Here is a 19,997-nt window from a genome sequence, read left to right as displayed (position 1 = left end):
CACCAAAAAGGTGGCTTTGTTTAAATTTGGGAATGATTGAGATATAAACCTTAATCCACATTTTAATATTTATTTTGCAGCTAAATATGAATGAACATTTTACCCTAAAGAGCCTTGATATCACAAAGAGCTGGCGAAGTGATCCGGTGCATTTATGTGACTTGAATGATAAACTACTTTTAACAAGAGTGGCTCTTTGCAGTAGAATGACAGATCATGCAGGTAACATTCTTAAAAGTATATTACTACTTATCTTGATTATTTTTGGTATTTTAGACTTTTTTTGGTCTTGCGCGTTACTAAGTGCTGCTGGCAGGCTCCTTAATTTATATTCTGTGCCTGAACTAGAACTCTATTACAACTTATCACTTTTCTCCTTTTCCCTCTGAGGTACCTGTTCCTTGTGCATCTATGTACCCTGCAGAATGGACCAAAACACATTAGCAAACTTGAAAAATGTTTAAAAGCAGGGAAGTGGTCTTACTATTCCTTTTGTATTCTCTCTTTGTGTGGAGCACTTCATCTCATCTCTGATTCCTTGTGCTGACATGACTCGAGCTCTAGTTTCAACTATTGCAATTGTGCCTTATGGTGCAAAGTAGCTTTGCCATTTTTAAGATCATAAAACATGGAGCAGGATTTTACCGTCGGCGAGCAGGGGCAGGGCCCGCTCGCCGACACATAAAATAATGCGTGGTGACGTTTGGGGAACTGCCGACGTCACCGCGCCTGATTTAAATTTTCAGGAAGGCGGGAGCGCAGCAAAATCATCTGCGTGCCCGCTAACCTGTCAATGGCCAATTGAGGCCATCGACAGGATCAGTTAAGCAATTAAAGGACCTGCCCGTCCAACCTTAAGGTTGGTGGGTCGGCCAAGATCCCCGGCGGCAACTAGAAAAAACATGAAACCTCATCCATGGGCGGGATGAGGTTTCATGTAGGCTTTAAAAAAATTTTAATAAAGATTGTGCAAAAATTATGGACATGGCCCAACTCATGTGGCATTGTCACATGAGGGGACATGTAAGGGAAATTTTATTTTTCTACTTTTATCTTTTTTACATATAGAGCCGATCTCCCTGAGGCAGCACTTAGCTGAGTGCGCTCTTTCGTGCACATGCGTGAAAGAGCGTACTCTCGATTTTAGGCATCCCCCCCAGCCTGCACAGGGAGCGCTCCGCGCTTCCGTGTGGACGTCACGCTGGGCGGGCCTTAATTGGCCCGCCCACGTAAAATAGCGCCGCGCCTCCGATCAAGGGTGCCAATCGGAAGTGCACCTGCACGCACCCACCCGTCAACTCCTCCCCCCCCCCCCCCCCCCCAAACGGGGGGAAAACTCTGCCCATGGAGTGAGGAAAATTGAACCATCCCATCGAGCCAGATTGTTCACAGACTACTTGCAATCTATTCTCTAATATTCTGAGAGTTAGTTGTGTATAAATACTCCTTGATTCTCAAAAATAATCAGGCAGAGCAACAAAATATTCTGTCCTCTGCAGCCAATACCCACTCTTGGTAGCTAATGATATAAAAGCATTTGATCTGAATTTTTGGGGAAAATTATCAAAGGGCACAAGTAAACTTAAGTTCACAGATCCATATCCAACATCCTGGGGGTTATCATTGACCAAAAACTTAACTGGATCAGCCATAATAACACTGTGCCCACATAAGCAAGTCGGAGGCTGGGAATTCTGCAGAGTGTAACTCTCCTCCTGGCTCCCCAAAGCCTATCTAGTATCTGCAAGGCACAAGTCAGGAGTGTGATAGAACATGCACCACATGCCTGATGCAGATCCAAAAACACACACAAAAAGCCTAACACCATCCAGGACAAAGCTGTCCGTTTGATTGACACCCATCCACTATTTTAAAGATTCACTCCCTGCACCTCAAAGTACAAATACAAATATGTTGGATCTTAAAGCAACAAGAATGGGCAGTATGTACCAACTACAAGAAGTACTGTAGCAGTTTATCAAGGCTACTTCAACAACATCTTCCAAACCCATGATCTCTGCTGCCTATAAGGACAAGGGCAGCAGAAGCATGGCAGAACTACCACCTGCAAGTTCCGCCCCAAGCCACAAACCATCCTGACTTGGACTACATTGTCGTTCCTTCACCGTTTCGAGGTTAAAATCCTGGAACTCTTTCTTGACCATACTGTGGGAGTACCTACACTGCATGGACTGCAGTCGTTCAAGATGGCAGTTCACCACCACCTTCTCAAGGTTAATTAGGGATGAGCAACAATGCTGGCCTAGCCAGCGAAACCCACATTCCGTGAAAGACCTATATATCGAAAACATCCTGAATAAAATGATACCGTAAATACTTCGTTAAATGTAATAATGGCAACTGTTTTGCCATATTCCTAGCCAAACACCCATTGGCACATCACCTATAATAGGATTTCTCTTTCTTTATGCACGCTGGAGTAAACCACTAACATTTTTATACCACGAAAACGGCACTATTTTATCTTGTTGAGTATTATCTGTTTTATTAAAACAGATTCCAGTTTTCTGGGAGAGGGAATGGAAAATGAATACAAGCAAATGTGGGACACTGTGTCCAGCTTAACCCCTGATTGTGACATTGGGAAGGCATTTCCTTTGCAAACTACGTCAAAAATGATGGTGCAAGAGAATGACAGTCATCTGAAAGAAGGTAATTGAATTTAATCCCACAATACTTTTTTAATATATTTACTGGCAGGTTTGATCCCAATAAAGATTTTTTGTGCTAGAAAATATTTCAAATACAAAATTGTGCACTTTTATTGAATTTTACTGTAGAAGTTATGCAACATTGACATTGCATCAGGAAAGAAGAAATCAGGAGCGGTCACCAATAATTAGATTCATGAGCTGTGCATTAAGGAGGTTTTTGGAAAGTGTGGAGGTTTAGTGAGGGAGCTCCTAATGTAGGGCGGAGGCAGCTAAAGGCTCAGCCAGCTATGGTAAGTTGGGGATGGCGAATTGCACTGAAGATTGGAGTCTGAGGACTTGATGGGTATAGGGCTGGAGGAGATGGCAGAGTTGGAATGAAACAAGACCATGTATTGATTCCTAGATAAGAACAAAAGTTTTGAATTGGAAGTGTTAGATGATTATGGAACTAGGTCATTCTGTTAAGGACAGAGGTGAATGAGATTTGGTTTAGGACAGTGTACATGTCCAGGATTTTGGATAAGTTAGAGAGTGGAGGATGTGAGGCCATGAAGGAGACAATTAGAATAATCATTTTCAAATGCTTTATCAATTTCCTTTTTAAATAATACATTCTCTGCTTTGATAGCTACTTAATGGGAAAGCAGTCCATATTCTAATGAGAGGGGGGCATGGTGTGTTGTCTTCCGTTCCCCTTATTCTTCCAGTGATAATCTGTGACAGAGCTCTTTCATTTCTTATCTTCCCATCTGTGGAAATAATCTTTTGTATTCACCCTTTCAAAAATGTTCATGATTTAAAACACTTTCATTAGATCGCATTAATTTTCTCTGTTCCTATGAAAATGGCACCAATTCTTCAAACCTATCTTCAAAATAAATGCTTATTCTTGGTGTTGTTTTAATTAATTTCGGCTGCTTCCTTCCCATAAATTTAATTCCTTTTGTATAGAGTGCATAAAGCTGCAACAGTACTCTCAAGTAATATGTTGTAGCATTTAAGTATCACTATATTTTATATTCAATATTTCTACATATAAAACTCAATACCATTTACTATTTTTATGTACTGACTGCACTCAATGGAAGTGAATTTCTATGGTGGTTTCTCCACTTGTCTGCTTGTAACTTCAGCAGGTGAGCAAATAAATTGTACCTTTAAGGAAAGCTTTATTTCAGTACTTGCTGGCTGCCGTGTTCCTTGCATTATAATAGTGACTACACATCAAAAATGCTTCATTGGTTATGAAATGCTTTGTGTCCTGAGCTCCTAAAGGCACTGTATAAATACAAGTTTTTTGGTCCTTTTGTTCTTTTCACACATAGAAACATGTATATTATTTAAGAAACCACAAAGCATATTCATTTTAAATACTAGTTGATTTCCATAGGGTTCCATTCAGAGTCATGATCTGGTTGAATCGCTGAACAAGGTATGATTGGAGTGGAGGAGCTAATTGGACCAAGCCATGCAAATTTAATTCATTCCCCTTTTTAAAGTCATGCACTAATGTCCTTATTTTTATATCATACTTTGATTTAATATTTTATATGGTTAAACAACCAAACTGAAAGCATTTTAGGAAGCAGAGGTAGAGTTGGTTGGAGCATAGGAGTTTACCTGAGCAACTGGGATACACAAAACTGAGGTATTGCAGTATCACCCTGGCAGGGAATGTGTATTTAGGGTATGGCCAAGTTACATTAATATGGATGCGGGAATTCATGATGGAGAAAGTTGACGCAAAGTGTAATGAAAATGTGACGGTAGGGTTTTTTCCCCAGCAGGAACACAGGATTTTTCATATGTTTTGGATAGATTATAGTTAATACATATTTCACCAGTGTTGGGGAAATGCTTCGAATAAATCAAATTTTCCCCCTTTCCAATTATTCAACATGGCTTTCATCTACAATGTTGTATGCCCCTTGAAAATGCAAAAAAAAACATGTTCCTAGCCGTGACTGAGAATAGGCTGCAGACCCTTCCATGATCTCATTACTTTAGCATATTTAAAAGGGCTGAACAACTTGCAGAAGATTTTATTGGACTTTTGCACTTGGTGAGAAATGATGGTTTTGAGCTCACATCAGGTTGTGTTGGGCCAGGAGCTACTCCAGCAGAGGTTTGTGATAGGTCAAGTTTGGGAGGCAACAGTGGGAAAGGAATAAACAATGAGCTGAGGTGGGTTACACTATGATGAGCACATGAGTACTGCCTAGCTTGGAGATGCAACTGGAAATTTATGGGAGTAACAGTGCTGCCTATCCTGAAAACCAAATTTGGTGGACTTATTGTTAACTGATATTCCAAAGTGTGGAAGGCTCAATGGAAATAATAAAATGTTGCTTAACAAGACATGCACACAAAATTCTTTAATATATTAAAAATTAGCATTTTTAAATGTGATTTTGGCATTTTAAAAATGAGTTCTAAGAATTGGATGGTATCACTATTCTGTTCACTTTATTTTACTCCAAAGCTCCATTGGAGGTTATTCCTGAAGTAGGTTTTATCCCAGTAAACATCCCCTTGGTTGAAGAATATGCTGGAGATGTTTTAAAGAACTTCCCTATATTAAGCAGGTAAGAGCTATTTAAATGTATAATAATGATGCACAGTTTTTGTCTGCCCTCACTTTTTTTAAAAAATTGGTCTGTGGGCTGACTTCGTGGGTGGAGCCTAATGCATGCAGAGGTATATGGGACGCGTAGAGGATTAGAATGTGTGAGGCACACCAGTGATGAGTTGGTGGGGAGGTGGAGGCGGGTGTTGGTGGAGAAAAAGTACAGCGGAAGGTAAGGGAGATCCAACAACAAAGGTACTGTGGGTGGAGGGATTGGGGAGTTAGGTGGGATGGTGGTGGGGGAGAGGTGGTGAGGTGAGTGGGAGGTGGAATGCCATGAGAGGATGTGAAGGATGGCTGGTGGGGCGTGAGTTTGGTAGAGGGGGAAGAAAAGTACAAAGTAAAGGGAGCCCAACAACAGCTACCCTGATTGGGGCAGATGGCATGTCAGGTGATGTGGGGGCAGCATGGAAGGGGAGGAAGAAGGCATGTGCAAGGGTGGCATGGTGTGAATGGGATGGGTGGAGGAGGAAAAAGGCTTGGGGGTGTGGAATGCATGGGAGGCAGGGAATGAGGGATGGGAATGACATAGGAAGATATAGTATGAGAGGGATGACATGGGAAAGATTAAATCACATTAACTGCAGGTAACATGGGAAGGATGGAAAGGCATATGATGGGGATGGCATTGGAGTAGCGGTTGAGAGGATGGAATTGAGTAAGCATACTAATTTGGCTGCAAATGTTTTGTGGGTCTCTGCTAGTTCTATTATAAGACATTCTTGTTTTATCTAGCATTTTAGGATTTGATTCTGGCTTTTGGTTTCTGTAATTCAGATATATATAATAAAGGCTTCTGGTGATTTTGATTTCACCTTTTGGGGGTGCAAGTTGAGGCGCCACAAAGTTTAGATTAAAATAGTGTGGGAAACCACCTAAATTGATCCTTAAGCCAGAACTTGGATGTGGAAATATCACAAATTGTCAAACAAGTTATGAAGTGTCTCATTTAGGTTTTATGTTGTATGCCCATTTATTTTGAACAGATGAAATTTTTTTTTTTTAATGCAGCGATAGTTCTGTGGTTACATCACTTTCTGAAAACAAAACATTTGATAACCTTTCGGATTGGTTTTTGGATAAACAGCTTAGTGATGATTATGAAAGGACCAAAGCGTCAACATTTGGTAAGACTTGGATTTGTGCAAATAATCTTGTTTTCTTTAATCCTGTAAAATCCACTAATAAAATATCACTTGCCATGTCCATGTGGCTATAAGAGTTCAATTTTAAATATCAAATTCATACTCTGTTGAAGACTGCAGTGCAGCAACATGCAGCTTTTTTTCATTAGGTGCCTAACGTGCCTTTCTTAATTGTGTTTCATTAAGTTGACAGCAGTTTCTGGGCTATTGACCCTAACCTAACAAACTGTTAAAAGAAAATATTCTGGTCTGACTTTATTCTTATCAACTAATTTCTGCGCAGGAGAAAAAACAAATGATCCCTTGGTAAGAAAACGTATGCTTAGAAGCTATCAGAAGCTTGTCCGATTTCACAGGTTCTATGGATCAACACTAGAGGGCAATATCACAAAGAACATTATCACCAATGTGCAAGGGGGTACAGCAGCAGCACCAAAACTGCCCAGTGTCATAAGCGGGAAAGGCAAAAAGTTACCTGTGAGTTTTTAATGCACCTTATCATTTTTATTTTAGTTTGCACATTTTTATATTGTAGCTTAAGGAATTGCTGTAGCAATTACTTTTTTACTAATTGTTCCAAATTTAGTAATCAATTTTTTGTATATTAGCACAAATGGATTTTTTCTTTTACAAAGCATTGTTGGTGAGCATCAAGCATTTAGGTGTGGGAGGTAACTTTTACAATTTAGTACTTTGAGCCCAGAACTTTGTTTGGACATTTCGGAAAGTAGTTAGTGCATTTGATTCATGATTTGCATGATTTTTTGGCTAATGTGGCTGGAAAACTGTGTGGGTGAAGAACCAGGCACTCTGACCTCTGCTGCCAAATTTCAATCGTGTGAAGTTCTGCTGGAAGCAGTGAATCGCTAACTTTATTCTAATTGAGGGGCAAGGCAAGATTTCCCCAACAGCGAGCCTAATTTTGCCAGTGGCAATTCACTGCTCCCTTTTAGCTGTAATGTGATGATAAATTTTTGTGAGGACTGTTAATGTTCTTTTTGTGAGTGGAGTAAACTGAAAGTGGGCTGAACATTTATTTCATTATTTAATATTTATTTAACATTTATTTGAAAGCCCAAGAAGAAAGCTGACTTAATTGCTGAAGAAAACATAAGGAAAAAGAAAGAGAAGGAAGATCAGAAACAAAGGGAGCAATGGACTTTAATATCCAAAAGCATTATGAAAATGATTCAGGAGAACTTTGACCACGGAATTAAAAAGCTTGATGAGTTTCTGAAGAAATGCTCAGGTGACTCTGTAAAGCTGATTGCAGAGATGGACGTGCTTGAAAACTGCTTTAAAATCTGGGTGGAACACTGCCAAATGACAGGTCTGAACAATTTTATTGTCTTTACAGTTAATGGACAAATAAAAAATAATCTGATTTTTATCAAATATGTGTATTTTTCTTCTTGCCAATGCAGATATTTCAGGATTGTGATTTGATTATTACCCTATATTTAGGTGGTACCAATTCTCAGCTATTAGTGCCAATTTCCCATTTAGCACTGCAGGATTGATGATGGCTTATTGCTGTTACGGGTATTTTAGGTTAGCCAGGGCAATTATTTGATACATGCTTCCAGTTTCTAATCTGGAAAGATGGTAACTAACTACTTTTATTATGATTTGTAATTTTTTTGTGTCCCCATTATGGCTGGAGCCTTCAAGCGTAGCATATATAGGAGGAGGCCTGAGGATAGATCTTTGATGGACTCCAGAGATAGCTGCATATGATGAAAGAGAAGACTGAGATGCAGTGGTTGTGATTGGATAGATAAGATTGGAACCTAGTGAGTACAGAGTTCCAGTCAATGAAGCAAAGCCTTTGGAGAAAAATGGCGTGACCAGACATGTGAAAGGCTGCAGAGAGGCCAAGATTATTTGAAAGCATTATCTGGTGAGACAATAACTCATTCAAGAACCTTGAAGAGGGAAGGGAAATTGGGAATGGGATGGTAGTTTGCAAGGTTAAAGTGGTGATGGTGGTCTTTTTTAGATGTTTGGCTTTGAAAGGAAGGTGGACAGTGCTTCAAGATTGCAAACTATTTACAGTATCAACTAGAATGGGTGCCAGGAAAGTTGGATCGTCAGTGGGAATGTGGTCAGGAGAGCAGGTACTGGGCCTCCGAGACATGATGAGCTTGGATAGGCCATAAGCGGAGATGGGAGGGAAGCTGGAGAATAATGTGGGCTCAGAGCTGGGTAGGGTGATAATATTGAGGGTGTTTGGCTTGATGGACAAAGGGAAGAGGATGGATGTGACAGAGGAGGTTGAATGGGTAGGCTCAAACGTAAGCTCATTAGTGACACATACTTGGAGCTGAGGCCTAAAGGGATAAGGAAACAGGTTTAACAAAATGGCTTGTAATGCAACAAATCTTGCATTTGAGGTTGATTCTGGAGTAGTAAATGGGTTTGTGAAGGAGATCAAGGCCTGAAAGTGATGTAGTCCAATTGGGATCTAGTGGCTGAATCAGTTATGCATCAGATACTTTCAACTTTGTGCCCCTTGGATTTGAGGGGATGAAGATGGGGCTTGTACGAGGGGAACAAGCAGGGTTGGAGAGAGTCAGAGGTTTGCTGGGCCATGGGTATCAAAGTTGGAATGAGGGAGTGATCTGATTGACAAAGGCAGAAGTATTGTAAATGGAGCCCCAAAGGCTTGACAGCTGGGCATTGTAAAGTGACTTGAGTTGGACATAGGAGGATGTGGTGTTAGAACAGGTAAGGAGTTATAAGGAAGTGATCAGAAATGACCTTGTCTGTGACCTTGCCCTTTATTCTGAAACTGTCTGTGATTGAGATGACAGGCATAGAGGGGCTATGTAAGGTGGCATGGTCAAGGGAGTGGCTATGAATATGCGTTAAAGAGTTTATATGGATGGAGTGGTTAAGAATTTAGAGGAGAAACAAGGTGAGCTGTGATGGGGATTGAAATCAGAGAATTGCTCAGATTAGAGGCCGAGAGGAAAGGAGTGAGGATATCTCGGTGAGACTTGCCGAGGAGTGTTGGAGAACAGAGTTTAAAGGAGAGCCAAGGGGTTAGAACAAGGTGAGACTTTGGAAGGAGAAGAAAGTGTCAAGAGGAATGGGGTGCATGTTAGGTTTCCTTGCTTAGTGTTGTGCAAACAAATTTATCTAATTTTATGTGCTTTAGGACCATCCTTCTTATTCATTAGCAATGTAATCTCTTGGATGTCTAGTGAAGGTAATAAAAAAAAATTCTTGAATAAAATGCATCAGCGTAAACTATTCTATGTCAAAGCATACCAGTAGCTCTGAATGTAGCAATGAATTTATGTACAGCATTAAGCAAATTGTGCAATTTATGGTTCCACATCAATTCCTGATTTGTGTTTCTGTTAATCAAAACTGCCAGGACTGCAAAATGATAACATTTATCCCTATGTGGAAGAAGTTTTAAATCCACGGGAGGAATAAAGCGCATGGCAGGTAAAAGTCAACAATTGATCAGATTATCTTTGTCTCTTCAGAAAGCACAAAGAGAAACAAACTTATAGCAGGTCGAGTGATGAAAAGAATTCACAATATTCTGGATAAATACGAGAAGATGATGGAGAAAAGCCAGCTGAAGCTGATAGCTACATATCTCAAAGAGCTTGGATTTAACAAATTAGCACAGTGTATCCCAGACATTGAGCAGGTGAAATGAAATTATTTTAAACTTTACATTCTCTATAATCTACCAATTTGGAATCAATCACTTTGATGTGTTGTTTGAAAACAAGAAGAAGACACTGTCTGCAAAATCATTGCCAGTGACCTGGGATTACTTGTGACGGTGATCCATTAGTTTGGATTTTCCATGGTCCTTGTGGTTTGTTTCCATTACATTTTTCATGTTTTGACCTAGCTATGAACGAGCACTAATATTGACAGTGTCTGCAAATTAAATGTCGACCTGTCCTTTTCATTCATCTTAAAGTTTAATTTGCAGTGCTGCATAGAAACGTAACAAAATTTTTAAGAAGTTTTGTTCGTATAATGGGGATGGAGGAGAGAAAGACAGTGGCAAATATTTTCTGGAACTACTGGGATAAATTTTGTGTAAAGGCCAAGTTGTTTTACGCTTTTTAAAAAAAAATGTTGACTACAACAGTTACATTCAAGCTTTAGTCAAAATTTGAAGCACCTTCCGAGCAAGAACTACAGACTTAGTTATATTGTGCTTTGTGTATCTAAGAAACACAGCATCAGCATAAAGACTGGCTTGCAATGTGGGGATGACTTTAACAGCTGGCTAAAGAAGGCATACATTTTAGTACTTAAAAGCATTAACTGTTAAAGCTGCCTTGATGACCTAGTGGATAAAAATATCCCATGGTGTAGTACTGAGCCATTCAGACCAGAGATTCACAGATTCAATTGATCGGTGCTGAGTCTGCTGGTGGCAGCAGCTGAGATGCTAAGGGGAAAAGAAAGTTGGGGTTCCTGCTCCTTTTGAGTATTCAGTGACTTTTGCCCAACAAGTGTGCTTACTTGAACATCAGCTCAGAATCAAAGAATGTGCATCTGTGATGCTGTGTGCTTCCATTCACCGTCTAGGTTTGGGAATGGCCACTTGAGTGAGTTACCAGAGGCTGTTTGTCTAAAATTATATCCCAACAGTGGGCTGAAAGGAGGAGAGAGAGTTTGATTTTTCTAATGAATTTCACAGCTCCATTAAAGCATAAGAATTAGGGACAGGAGTAAGCCATTTGTCATTCAGTAAGAGCATGGCTAATCTTCTACCTCAACTCCACCTCCCACACTATCCCCTTATCCCTTAGCACCCAAAAATCAATCAACATCTGTCTTGAATGTACTCAGTTTCTAAGCATCCACAATTCTCTGGGGTAGAGAATTCTCAAAGATTCACAGCCCTTTTAGTGAAGAAATTTCTCCTCTTCTCAGCCTGAAATGGGTGACCCCTTATTCTGAGACTGTGACTCTGTTCCTCAACCAAGAGAAACATTTTCTCAGCATCTACCATGTCAAACCCCTTAAAAATTTTAAGTTTCAGTGAGATCACATTTCATTGTTCTAAACTCCAGGGAAAATAGACCTAGTCTGCTCAATCTTGCCTCATAGAACTTATCTCAGAAGCCAATCTAGTGAACCTTCATTGCACTCCTTTTAGGGCAAGTATACACTTCTTTAGCTGAGGGGAGGCAGTGGAGTACTGGCATTGTCACTGGACTAGTGACAACCCAGAGAGCCAGGGTAATACGCAGGTAATTACGCAGGTAATGCGTAATGCCACCACAGCAGATGGTGGAATTTGAATTCAATAAAAATCTGGACTTAATCTAATGGTTACCAAGAAACCAGTGTCGATTGTTGTAAAAACTCATCTGGTTCATTAATGTCCTTTATGGAAGGAAATCTGCCATCCTTACCTGCTTTGGCCTACATGTGACCCCAGGCCCAGAGCAATGTGGTTGACTCTCAAATGCCCTCTGAAATGGCCTAGAGAGCCACTCAATTGTATCACACTGTTACGAAGCCTATGAGGAATAAACTCGCATTGTCCACACGGCATCGATCGAGGCACCAGAAAGGACAACAGCAAACTCAGCTCTGTCGACCCTGCAAAGTTCTCCTTAAAACATCTAGGGGCTTTTGCCAAAATTAGGAAAGCTGTCTCACAGGCTAATCAAGCAACAGCCTGACATTGTCATAGTCATACGGGATCGTAAATTACAAACAATGGTCCCCGACACCACCATCACCATTCCTGAGTATGTCCTGTCCCATCGGCAGGACAGACCCAGCAGAGCTGGCAGCAGAGTGGTATGCATCGGGAGAGCGCTGCCCTTGGAGTCCTGAACATCGACTCCGGAACCTATGAAGTCTCATGGCACCAGGTCAAACATGGACAAGGAAACCTCCCGCTGATTGCCACGTACCGTGCACCGCCTCCCCTCCAAATTCTCAGCTGATGAATCAGTACTCCTCTATGTTGAACAGCACTTGGAGGAAGCTCTGAGGGTGCAAGGACACAAAATGTACTCTGGGTGGGGAACTTAAATGCCCATCACCAAGATGGCTCGGTAGCACCACAACTGACCAAGCTGCTAGACTGGGTCTGCAGCAGGTAGTGAGGGAACCAACAACAGGGAAAACCATACTTGACCTCATCCTCATCAGCCTGTCTGCCGCAGATGCATCTGTCCATGACAGTATTAGGAGGAGTGATCACTATGCAGTCGTTGTGGAGATGAAGTCCCGTCTTTACATTGAGGATATCCTCCATTATATTGTGTGGCACTACCACCGTGCTAAATAGAATAGATTTCGAACAGATCTAGCAGTTCAATACTAGACATTCATGAGGCGCTGTGAGCCATCAGCAGCAGCAGAATTGTATTCAAACACAATCTAACTTCATGGCCCAGCATATCCCCAACTCTACCATTACCACCAAGCCAGGGGATCAACCCTGGTTGAATGAAGAGTGCAGGAGGGCATGCCAGGAGCAGCACCAGGCATATCTAAAAATGAGGTGTCAACCTGGTGAAGCTACGACACAGGACAACTTGCGTGCCAAACAGCATAAGCAACAAGCAATAGACACAGTTAAACAATTCCACAACAAACGGATCAGATCTAAGCTCTGCAGTCCTGCCACATCCAGTTGTGAATGGTGGTGGACAATTAAACAACTCATTGCAGGAGGCGGCTCCACAAGTACCCCATCCTTAATGATGGGGGAGCCCAGCACGTCGGTGCAAAAGATAAAGCTGAAGCACTTGCTACAATATTCAGCCAGAAATACTGAGTGGATGATTCATCTCTGCCCAGACACATTTTTAATCAGTAAGGAAATCAAGGGTCATGGGGAAAAGGCAGGAAAGTGGAATTGAGGATTATCAGATCAGCCATGATCTCATTGAACGGCTGAACAGACTTGATGGACCGAATGGCCTATTTCTGCTACTATGTCTTATGGTCTTATGGCCCCCTCCAGAGGTCTCCAGTATCACAGAACTGCTAGACTGGGTCTGTGGCAGGTGGTGAGGGAACTAACGAGGGAAAAACACACTTGACTTCATCCTCACCAATCTGCCTGCTGCAGATATATCTGTCCATGACAGCATCGGTAGGAGTCCTTGTGAAGACAAAGTCCTGTCTTCCTATTGAGGATATCCTCCATTGTGCTGAGGGGCACTGCCACCATGCTAAATGGGATAGATTTTGAACAGACCTTGCAACTCAAGACTTGGGCATCCATGAGTTGCTGTGGGCCATCAGCAGCAGCAGAATTGTACTCAACCACAATCTCATGGCCTTATGGCCTGGCATATCCCCTGCTCTACCATTGCCACCAAGCCAGGGAATCAACCCTGGCTCAATGAAGAGTGCAGGAGGGCATACTTGGAGCAGCACCAGGCATCTCTAAAAATGAGGTATCAACATGGTGAAGCGACAGTTCAGGACTGCTTGCCTGCCAAGCAGTGCAAGCAGCATGCAATAAACACAGCTAAGCGATCCCACAACCAACGGATCAGATCTAAGCTCTGTAGTCCTGCCACATCCAGTCCTCACTGGAGGAGGAGGCTCCACGATATCTCCATCCTCAAAGATGGGGAAGCCCAGCACATCAGTGTAAAAGGTAAGGCTGAAGTGTTTGCAACAATCTTCAGCCAGAAGTGCTGAGCAGATGATCTAACCCGGCCTCTTCCGGAGGTCCCCAGCATCACAGCTCCCAGTCTTCAGCTAATTTGATTCACTTCATGTGATATCAAAAAGACAGCTGAAGGTACTGGATACTGCAAATTCCGGCAATAGTACTGAAGACTTGTGCTCCAGAACTTGCTGCGCCCCTGGCCAAGTTTTTCCAGTACAGCTACAACACTTGGCATCTACCCGGCAATATGGAAAATTGCCCAGATAATGTATCGTCCATAAAAAGCAGGACAAGTCCAACCCGGCCAATTATCGCCCCATCAGTCTACTCTCTACCATCAGGGGTTATCAACAGTGCTATCAAGCGGTACTTGCTTAGAAATAACCTGCTCAATGACGCTCAGTTTGGATTCCATCAAGGATCACTCAGCTCCTGACCTCATTACAGCTTTGATTCAAACATGGACAAAAGAGCTGAACTCCAGGGGTGAGGTGAGAGTGAGTGCCTTTGACATCAAGGCAGCACTTGATCTAGTATGGCATCAAGGAGCCCTAGCAAAACTGGAGTCAATGGGAATCGGGGGAAAACACTCTGCTGGTTGGAGTCATACCTAGCACAAAGGAAGATGGTTCTGGTTGTTGGAGGTCAATCATCTCAATTCCAGGACATCGCTGCAGGAGTTCATCAGGGTAGTGTCCTGGCCCAACCATCTTCAGCTGCTTCATCAATAACCCTCCCATCATAAGGTCAGAAGTAGAGATGTTCACTGATGATTACACAATGTTCACTATTCGTGACTCCTCAGAAACTGAAGCGGTCCATGTTCAAATGCAGCAAGACCTGGACAACATTCAGGCTTGGGCTGACAAGTGGCAAGTAACATTTGCGCCATACGAGTGCCAGGCAATGATCATCTCCAACAAGAGAGAATCTAACCATTGCCCCTTGACATTCAATGACATTGCCATCACTGAATCCCCTACTATCAACATCCTGGGAGTTACCATTGACCAGAAACTGAACTGGACTAGCCAAATAAATACTTGTGGCACCAAGAGCAGGCCAGAGGCTAGGAATCTTGTGGTGAGTAACTCGCATCCTGATTCCCCAAAGCCTGTCCACCATCTGCAAGGCACAAGTCAGGTGTGTGATGGAATACTCTCCATTTGCCTGGATGAGTGCAGCTCCTACAACACTGAAGAATCTTGACACCATCCAGGACAAAACAGCCCGTTTGATTGGCGCCTCATCCACCAACATTCACTCCCTCCACCACCGATGCACAGTGGCAGCAGTGTGTACCAACTACAAGATGCATTGCAGAAACTCCTCAGCGGTCCTTAGACAGCACCTTCCAAACCCATGACCACTACCATCTAGAAGGGCAAGGGCAGCAGATACATGGAAACACCACCACCCGGAAGTTCCTCTCCAAGTCACTCAAAATCCTGATTTGGAAATATATCGCTGTTCCTTCACGGTTGCTGGGTCAAAATCCTGGAACTCCCTCCATAACAGCACTTTGGGCGTACCAACACCACTTGCCTACAGTGGTTCAAGAAGCTCACCACCACCTTCTCAAGGGCAATTAGGGTTGGGCAATAAATGTTGGCCCAGCCAGCGAAGCCCATATCCCATGAATGAATTTTTTAAAAATGTAGCAGATATTATTTTAAACAATTTGCTTTTTAATTACCTTGTTTAATAAAACCATAATTTTCTGTGCTTTTTAAAACAGAAACTGGCACGTCCTAAAAATCCTAAGAAAGAGAACATGCTTGCAGTTGGTGTTGAACCTGCTCGTTTCCAGTTGAAATACATGGGTCCTTACTTGTTGCGTGATGAAAGGAATGATCCAGATCCCAGAGTTACTCATTTCATACCAGACACATGGCAGGTAATTTCCAAATTCATACAATGATGTTTATTAAGTCAGTAAACTTTTAAAAATAAGCAGCAGGTATAAAATGAGATGGATTTAGATTTAACATAACTTTAGAAATGAACACCTCTTTCTTTTTGTATAGCAATCACTTCAATGCAAAAATCTTTATAGTTGTTAAGTACTTTTTTCCCCCCAAGTTGTGGCTTGTTGCCTGTCATTTTAATCCATCCATAATTGGGCCTTTGTAGCCAGTTGCAATTAAAACCCATGTTGCAACCCAAATCAGTACAAATGATGCAAGAACTGTTGAAGCTATAGGCTCGAGGAGAGTAGCCAAGCCAAATTCAAATGCATACACATTTCAGTATGTTGCATTATTTTAAGTCTTACTGTCAGTTTTTTAGATCCACAACCTTTGTGGAGGACTTGCATGAGTTGAGGGGTACTAAGTAGAAAAATCTACATGAAAACACTTAAGTCACACCAGTTCAGATTCTTTGGCAGTGAAAGAGTTAAGGAATTATTGGAGATAAAATGTTGCATCAAAAAACACTATTTTGGTACAGTGTTTGCAATCCTTTATTATTTTCCTTTCAGGAGCTGGATTGGGGAGTCATGATTTGATTTCCTTCTGGGTGAACTTACTGTCAGACAAGGTTCAGGACAGGATTCTGAATGTTGCTAACCTGCTTTCCAGCATTAGGAGTTGCAGTGCGTGCTCTAGTTTCAGTGGCATGGTAATAGAGAATCACATACAGCATAAGGAAGAGGAGGGGGCACTATTATAAGGGACAGAAATGCTTAAAGAGCTTTCAGAATTATTTTGCAAATTACTGAATGAGCTGTATTTCATTTGGTCCTGTTATTTGGGCAGAAGCGAAGGGAAGGTGGCTGGACCTGCCCCTGATTACCCCTCCAACCTGGTCATCAGTGGCCCTTCTATTGCTGCCTCAGCATTTATCTCTTGTTCCTCCCTGCACTGGTATTACCTAATATTGGTGCTTTTCCAGAAGGAAGAAAGGAAAATTGGCCATTGGCCTCCTCCACTGCTATCAAAAGGTGAGGTGCACACTGCTAACAGGAAATGTGGGCAGCATGTACCTGAGTTTTCTGGTGTTGATATCCCCCATTTGGGAGCATGGGCCCCATATGTATATGATTCATGATATTGAGCTAATTTTATAGATGCTCTTAATGTTATTTTTGTATCTAATTAATCGCAGCGAGAACTTCTGGATGCAGTGGACAACAATGAATCTGCAGTGATAGTTGCTCCAACCTCATCAGGAAAAACCTATGCCTCGTATTACTGCATGGAGAAAGTTCTACGAGATAGTGATGATGGTGTATTGGTGTATATTGCACCCACAAAGGTACATTTCATTTACATATGTTTAATAAATAAGCCCACTTTTAATTATAAAACCTAGCTGAAAGATCAAAAGTCAATGGTACAGGACAAAACTGAATTAAACAATGTAAATAGATAACTCTGTGATTGCACATTCCTTGGAGGGAAGCTGTGTTGGAAGGAATGTGGGTGAAAGGTCTCTGACCCAAGCTCCTTGTACACCTGACTCCACCCTAGGATGGCAGAATCGAATTACTTGAGAAGGTAAATGGGAAATGTTGGTTAGATGATCTCTGGCTTGGATTTGAAAGACTGAACTTGATCCATTGAAAGACCTGTAGTTTGTAGGAGAAAGGGTAAGGTTCTGAAATTTAGAGAACATGAGAAATAATGTTCAGTTTGTTTTATATGAATACGTGTAGAAAATGATCTCTTAAAATATAGAAGCCCAAGGGCTCTACCAAATTGATTGATAAGGAAACTTAGGCTCCCGGCCCAGTTTCATTCTCCTGGACTCTCGCACTGGTCACCTGTTCTCTCAGACTTGTCTGGACTTATTACAGATAAATTACCTGTCTGTTTTTAAGCCTGATCCAGTATCAGTTACGTGGTAACCTCCTATGGTGCTTACTCCAATGTCGTTCTGTTCTTCCCTTTGGTTAGTACAAAATAAGTGAGACCAGGAGTTTGAGAAGTCAGCATTATTGTTCTGCCACTGGTTTGTGAATTTCGCAGGCCCAAGGACAGAGGACATGTGTGCTTCCAGTGCTACTGTTTTTGTTTCAGATACGATTAGAACCAGGCTAAAATTCCTTCATTACTTTGAGGTTTAACCTCCAAGCAGCAGCAAAGTCTTCTCCATCCTATACGTGTTTGCCATTCAGAAAGTGCAAAGCAGTCCACAAGTAGCACCACAGGAATCAGCCCAAACTCTGTTCTCCAGGCACTAAGATGATTCAAGTGTTACTTATGTCTGTCCCATGAAAGATAACTGGGATACCTGCACAGGAAACAAAGTGGAACAAATGAAGGCCGCACTTAGTAGAGCGCATATGCTGTGTTAATTGAAGGTTATTACAATTATGCAGCTCTTCCTTGAGGCTTTCCCCTACCTGGTTAATGCTCTGTAACTACAAATTATTAAGAGTTTCCATCTCACTGCAGACTTCAGGTCAATCCACATCAGACAGCCTGCTCTGAAAACTCTGCTCAGATTTTGACAGCTGTGACAAATTCCACCACAGCAGCTGATACAATCTGCAAATTCTAAATCAAACGGCACTCTGAATAAAACAACCCACTACATTCTTTTTTAAAAAGTCAATTTGCCCGACCTCCCAATGTTAATGGATCCTTTTAAAAAAAAATTCCACATTCCAGATCCATGTCTCAAACTAGCCATGATTAGCTTGAGAATTTTTTAATGGATGGAACATACTCCCAACATAGGGAGTTTCTTGTGCATTTTAGTTTCTAAGTTACCTTAGAAGTTGTTTGCATAAATAAAAACACTAACTCCAGCAGCTGACTGGAAAACTGTCAGGAGGAGTTGCACGTGCACACTTGGTCCGCATTGTAGCCGCCGGCGCATGTGCAGATTCTCCCATCAAATTTTGCTCCCACATCAGTTTAACTCTATAAAAAAGCCAGTTTAACACTGTGACTTTAAGCACCAAACAGCATTTTTTCTTTTGATTTATTGGAACAAGTGAACAAGTTGGAAAGGCTTTGTGCAGGGAATTTTACACAGCTCATTTGTTAGATAATGAGACTCTTAATCCAAGGGCCATAGTCCCACATTGGGTGAAGATTTTTTTTTCTTAAATATTTTTTATTGATTTATTTTTATCAATGGCATAACACAACGGTTAAGAGCATATAGTTTTAGTTTCCAAGACTGGCTCTCACCCAGACTAATTGATTGCTGGGAAAATATATCTATTTTTGCCATTACAAGAACCTATGTGTTAAAATGGTTGCTCTTAGTAGTTGCAATTTTTTTCCATTAGCTGATTTTGTTGTGTAGGAGACAGTTATAAGACACAAGCTTGGAAAAATCCATAATTCACCGACAGAAAGCAGAGCTGCACTTAAAAGCATATCTCACTTTAAACAGCCTGACATTGACACTGCATCTGTTCATGTGCAGGAAGTGCTCCCGCTAGCAATTGATGACTGATGTCAGGCTAGGTAGCTTTTAGGTCCTTGTTTTCGCTCTCCCTCCTTTCTCAAATAGCAGGGTATTGTTTACTACCCTTTCAATCCACGGAGACTGCTCTAGAATCTAGGGAATTCTGCAAGATCAAAATGAATGCATCCACTATCTTTGTAGCTACTTTTTAAAAAATCTCTAGGATACAGATCATTGTACCAGCAAATTTGTCAACTTTAGTTCCATTGATTTCTCCAGGACTATTTATTTACCGATGCTAATTTTTTTTAAGTTCCAAATTCTCACTGGACCTTGGCACCCACTGTTTTCAGAGTAATTTTGTGTCCTCTACCTTGAAGACAGATACAAAGTATTTGCTTAACGTCTGCCATTTCTTTGTTCCCCATTATAATTTCTCCTGCCTCTGCCTGTAATGGACCCATGTTTACTTTGCTTACCTCTTTCTTTGTAAGCATCTGTACAAGCTTTTATGTTTCTTTCTAGTTTACTATCATACTTCTTTGCCTTTA

General features: G+C 41.5%; 1 protein-coding gene across 1 annotated transcript in view; it reads left to right on the top strand.

The window, feature by feature from the left end:
- Positions 1–19,997, top strand: part of LOC144680908 (putative ATP-dependent RNA helicase DDX60) — a 90,556-nt gene that overhangs the window by 22,642 nt on the left and 47,917 nt on the right. Inside the window, exons 8-16 of the mRNA XM_078542453.1 lie at positions 81–222; positions 2,518–2,673; positions 5,158–5,260; positions 6,313–6,428; positions 6,730–6,923; positions 7,521–7,776; positions 9,944–10,113; positions 15,818–15,976; positions 17,188–17,337. Coding sequence (XP_078398579.1) covers positions 81–222; positions 2,518–2,673; positions 5,158–5,260; positions 6,313–6,428; positions 6,730–6,923; positions 7,521–7,776; positions 9,944–10,113; positions 15,818–15,976; positions 17,188–17,337 — 1,446 coding nt within the window. The remainder of the gene's footprint in view (positions 1–80; positions 223–2,517; positions 2,674–5,157; positions 5,261–6,312; positions 6,429–6,729; positions 6,924–7,520; positions 7,777–9,943; positions 10,114–15,817; positions 15,977–17,187; positions 17,338–19,997) is intronic.

The sequence above is a fragment of the Cetorhinus maximus genome, chromosome 1, assembly GCF_964194155.1.
Source record: "Cetorhinus maximus chromosome 1, sCetMax3.hap1.1, whole genome shotgun sequence".
Classification (NCBI taxonomy): domain Eukaryota; kingdom Metazoa; phylum Chordata; class Chondrichthyes; order Lamniformes; family Cetorhinidae; genus Cetorhinus; species Cetorhinus maximus.
The sequence above is the reverse complement of the archived record's forward strand: the minus strand, read 5'-3'. Positions and strand labels throughout refer to the sequence as shown.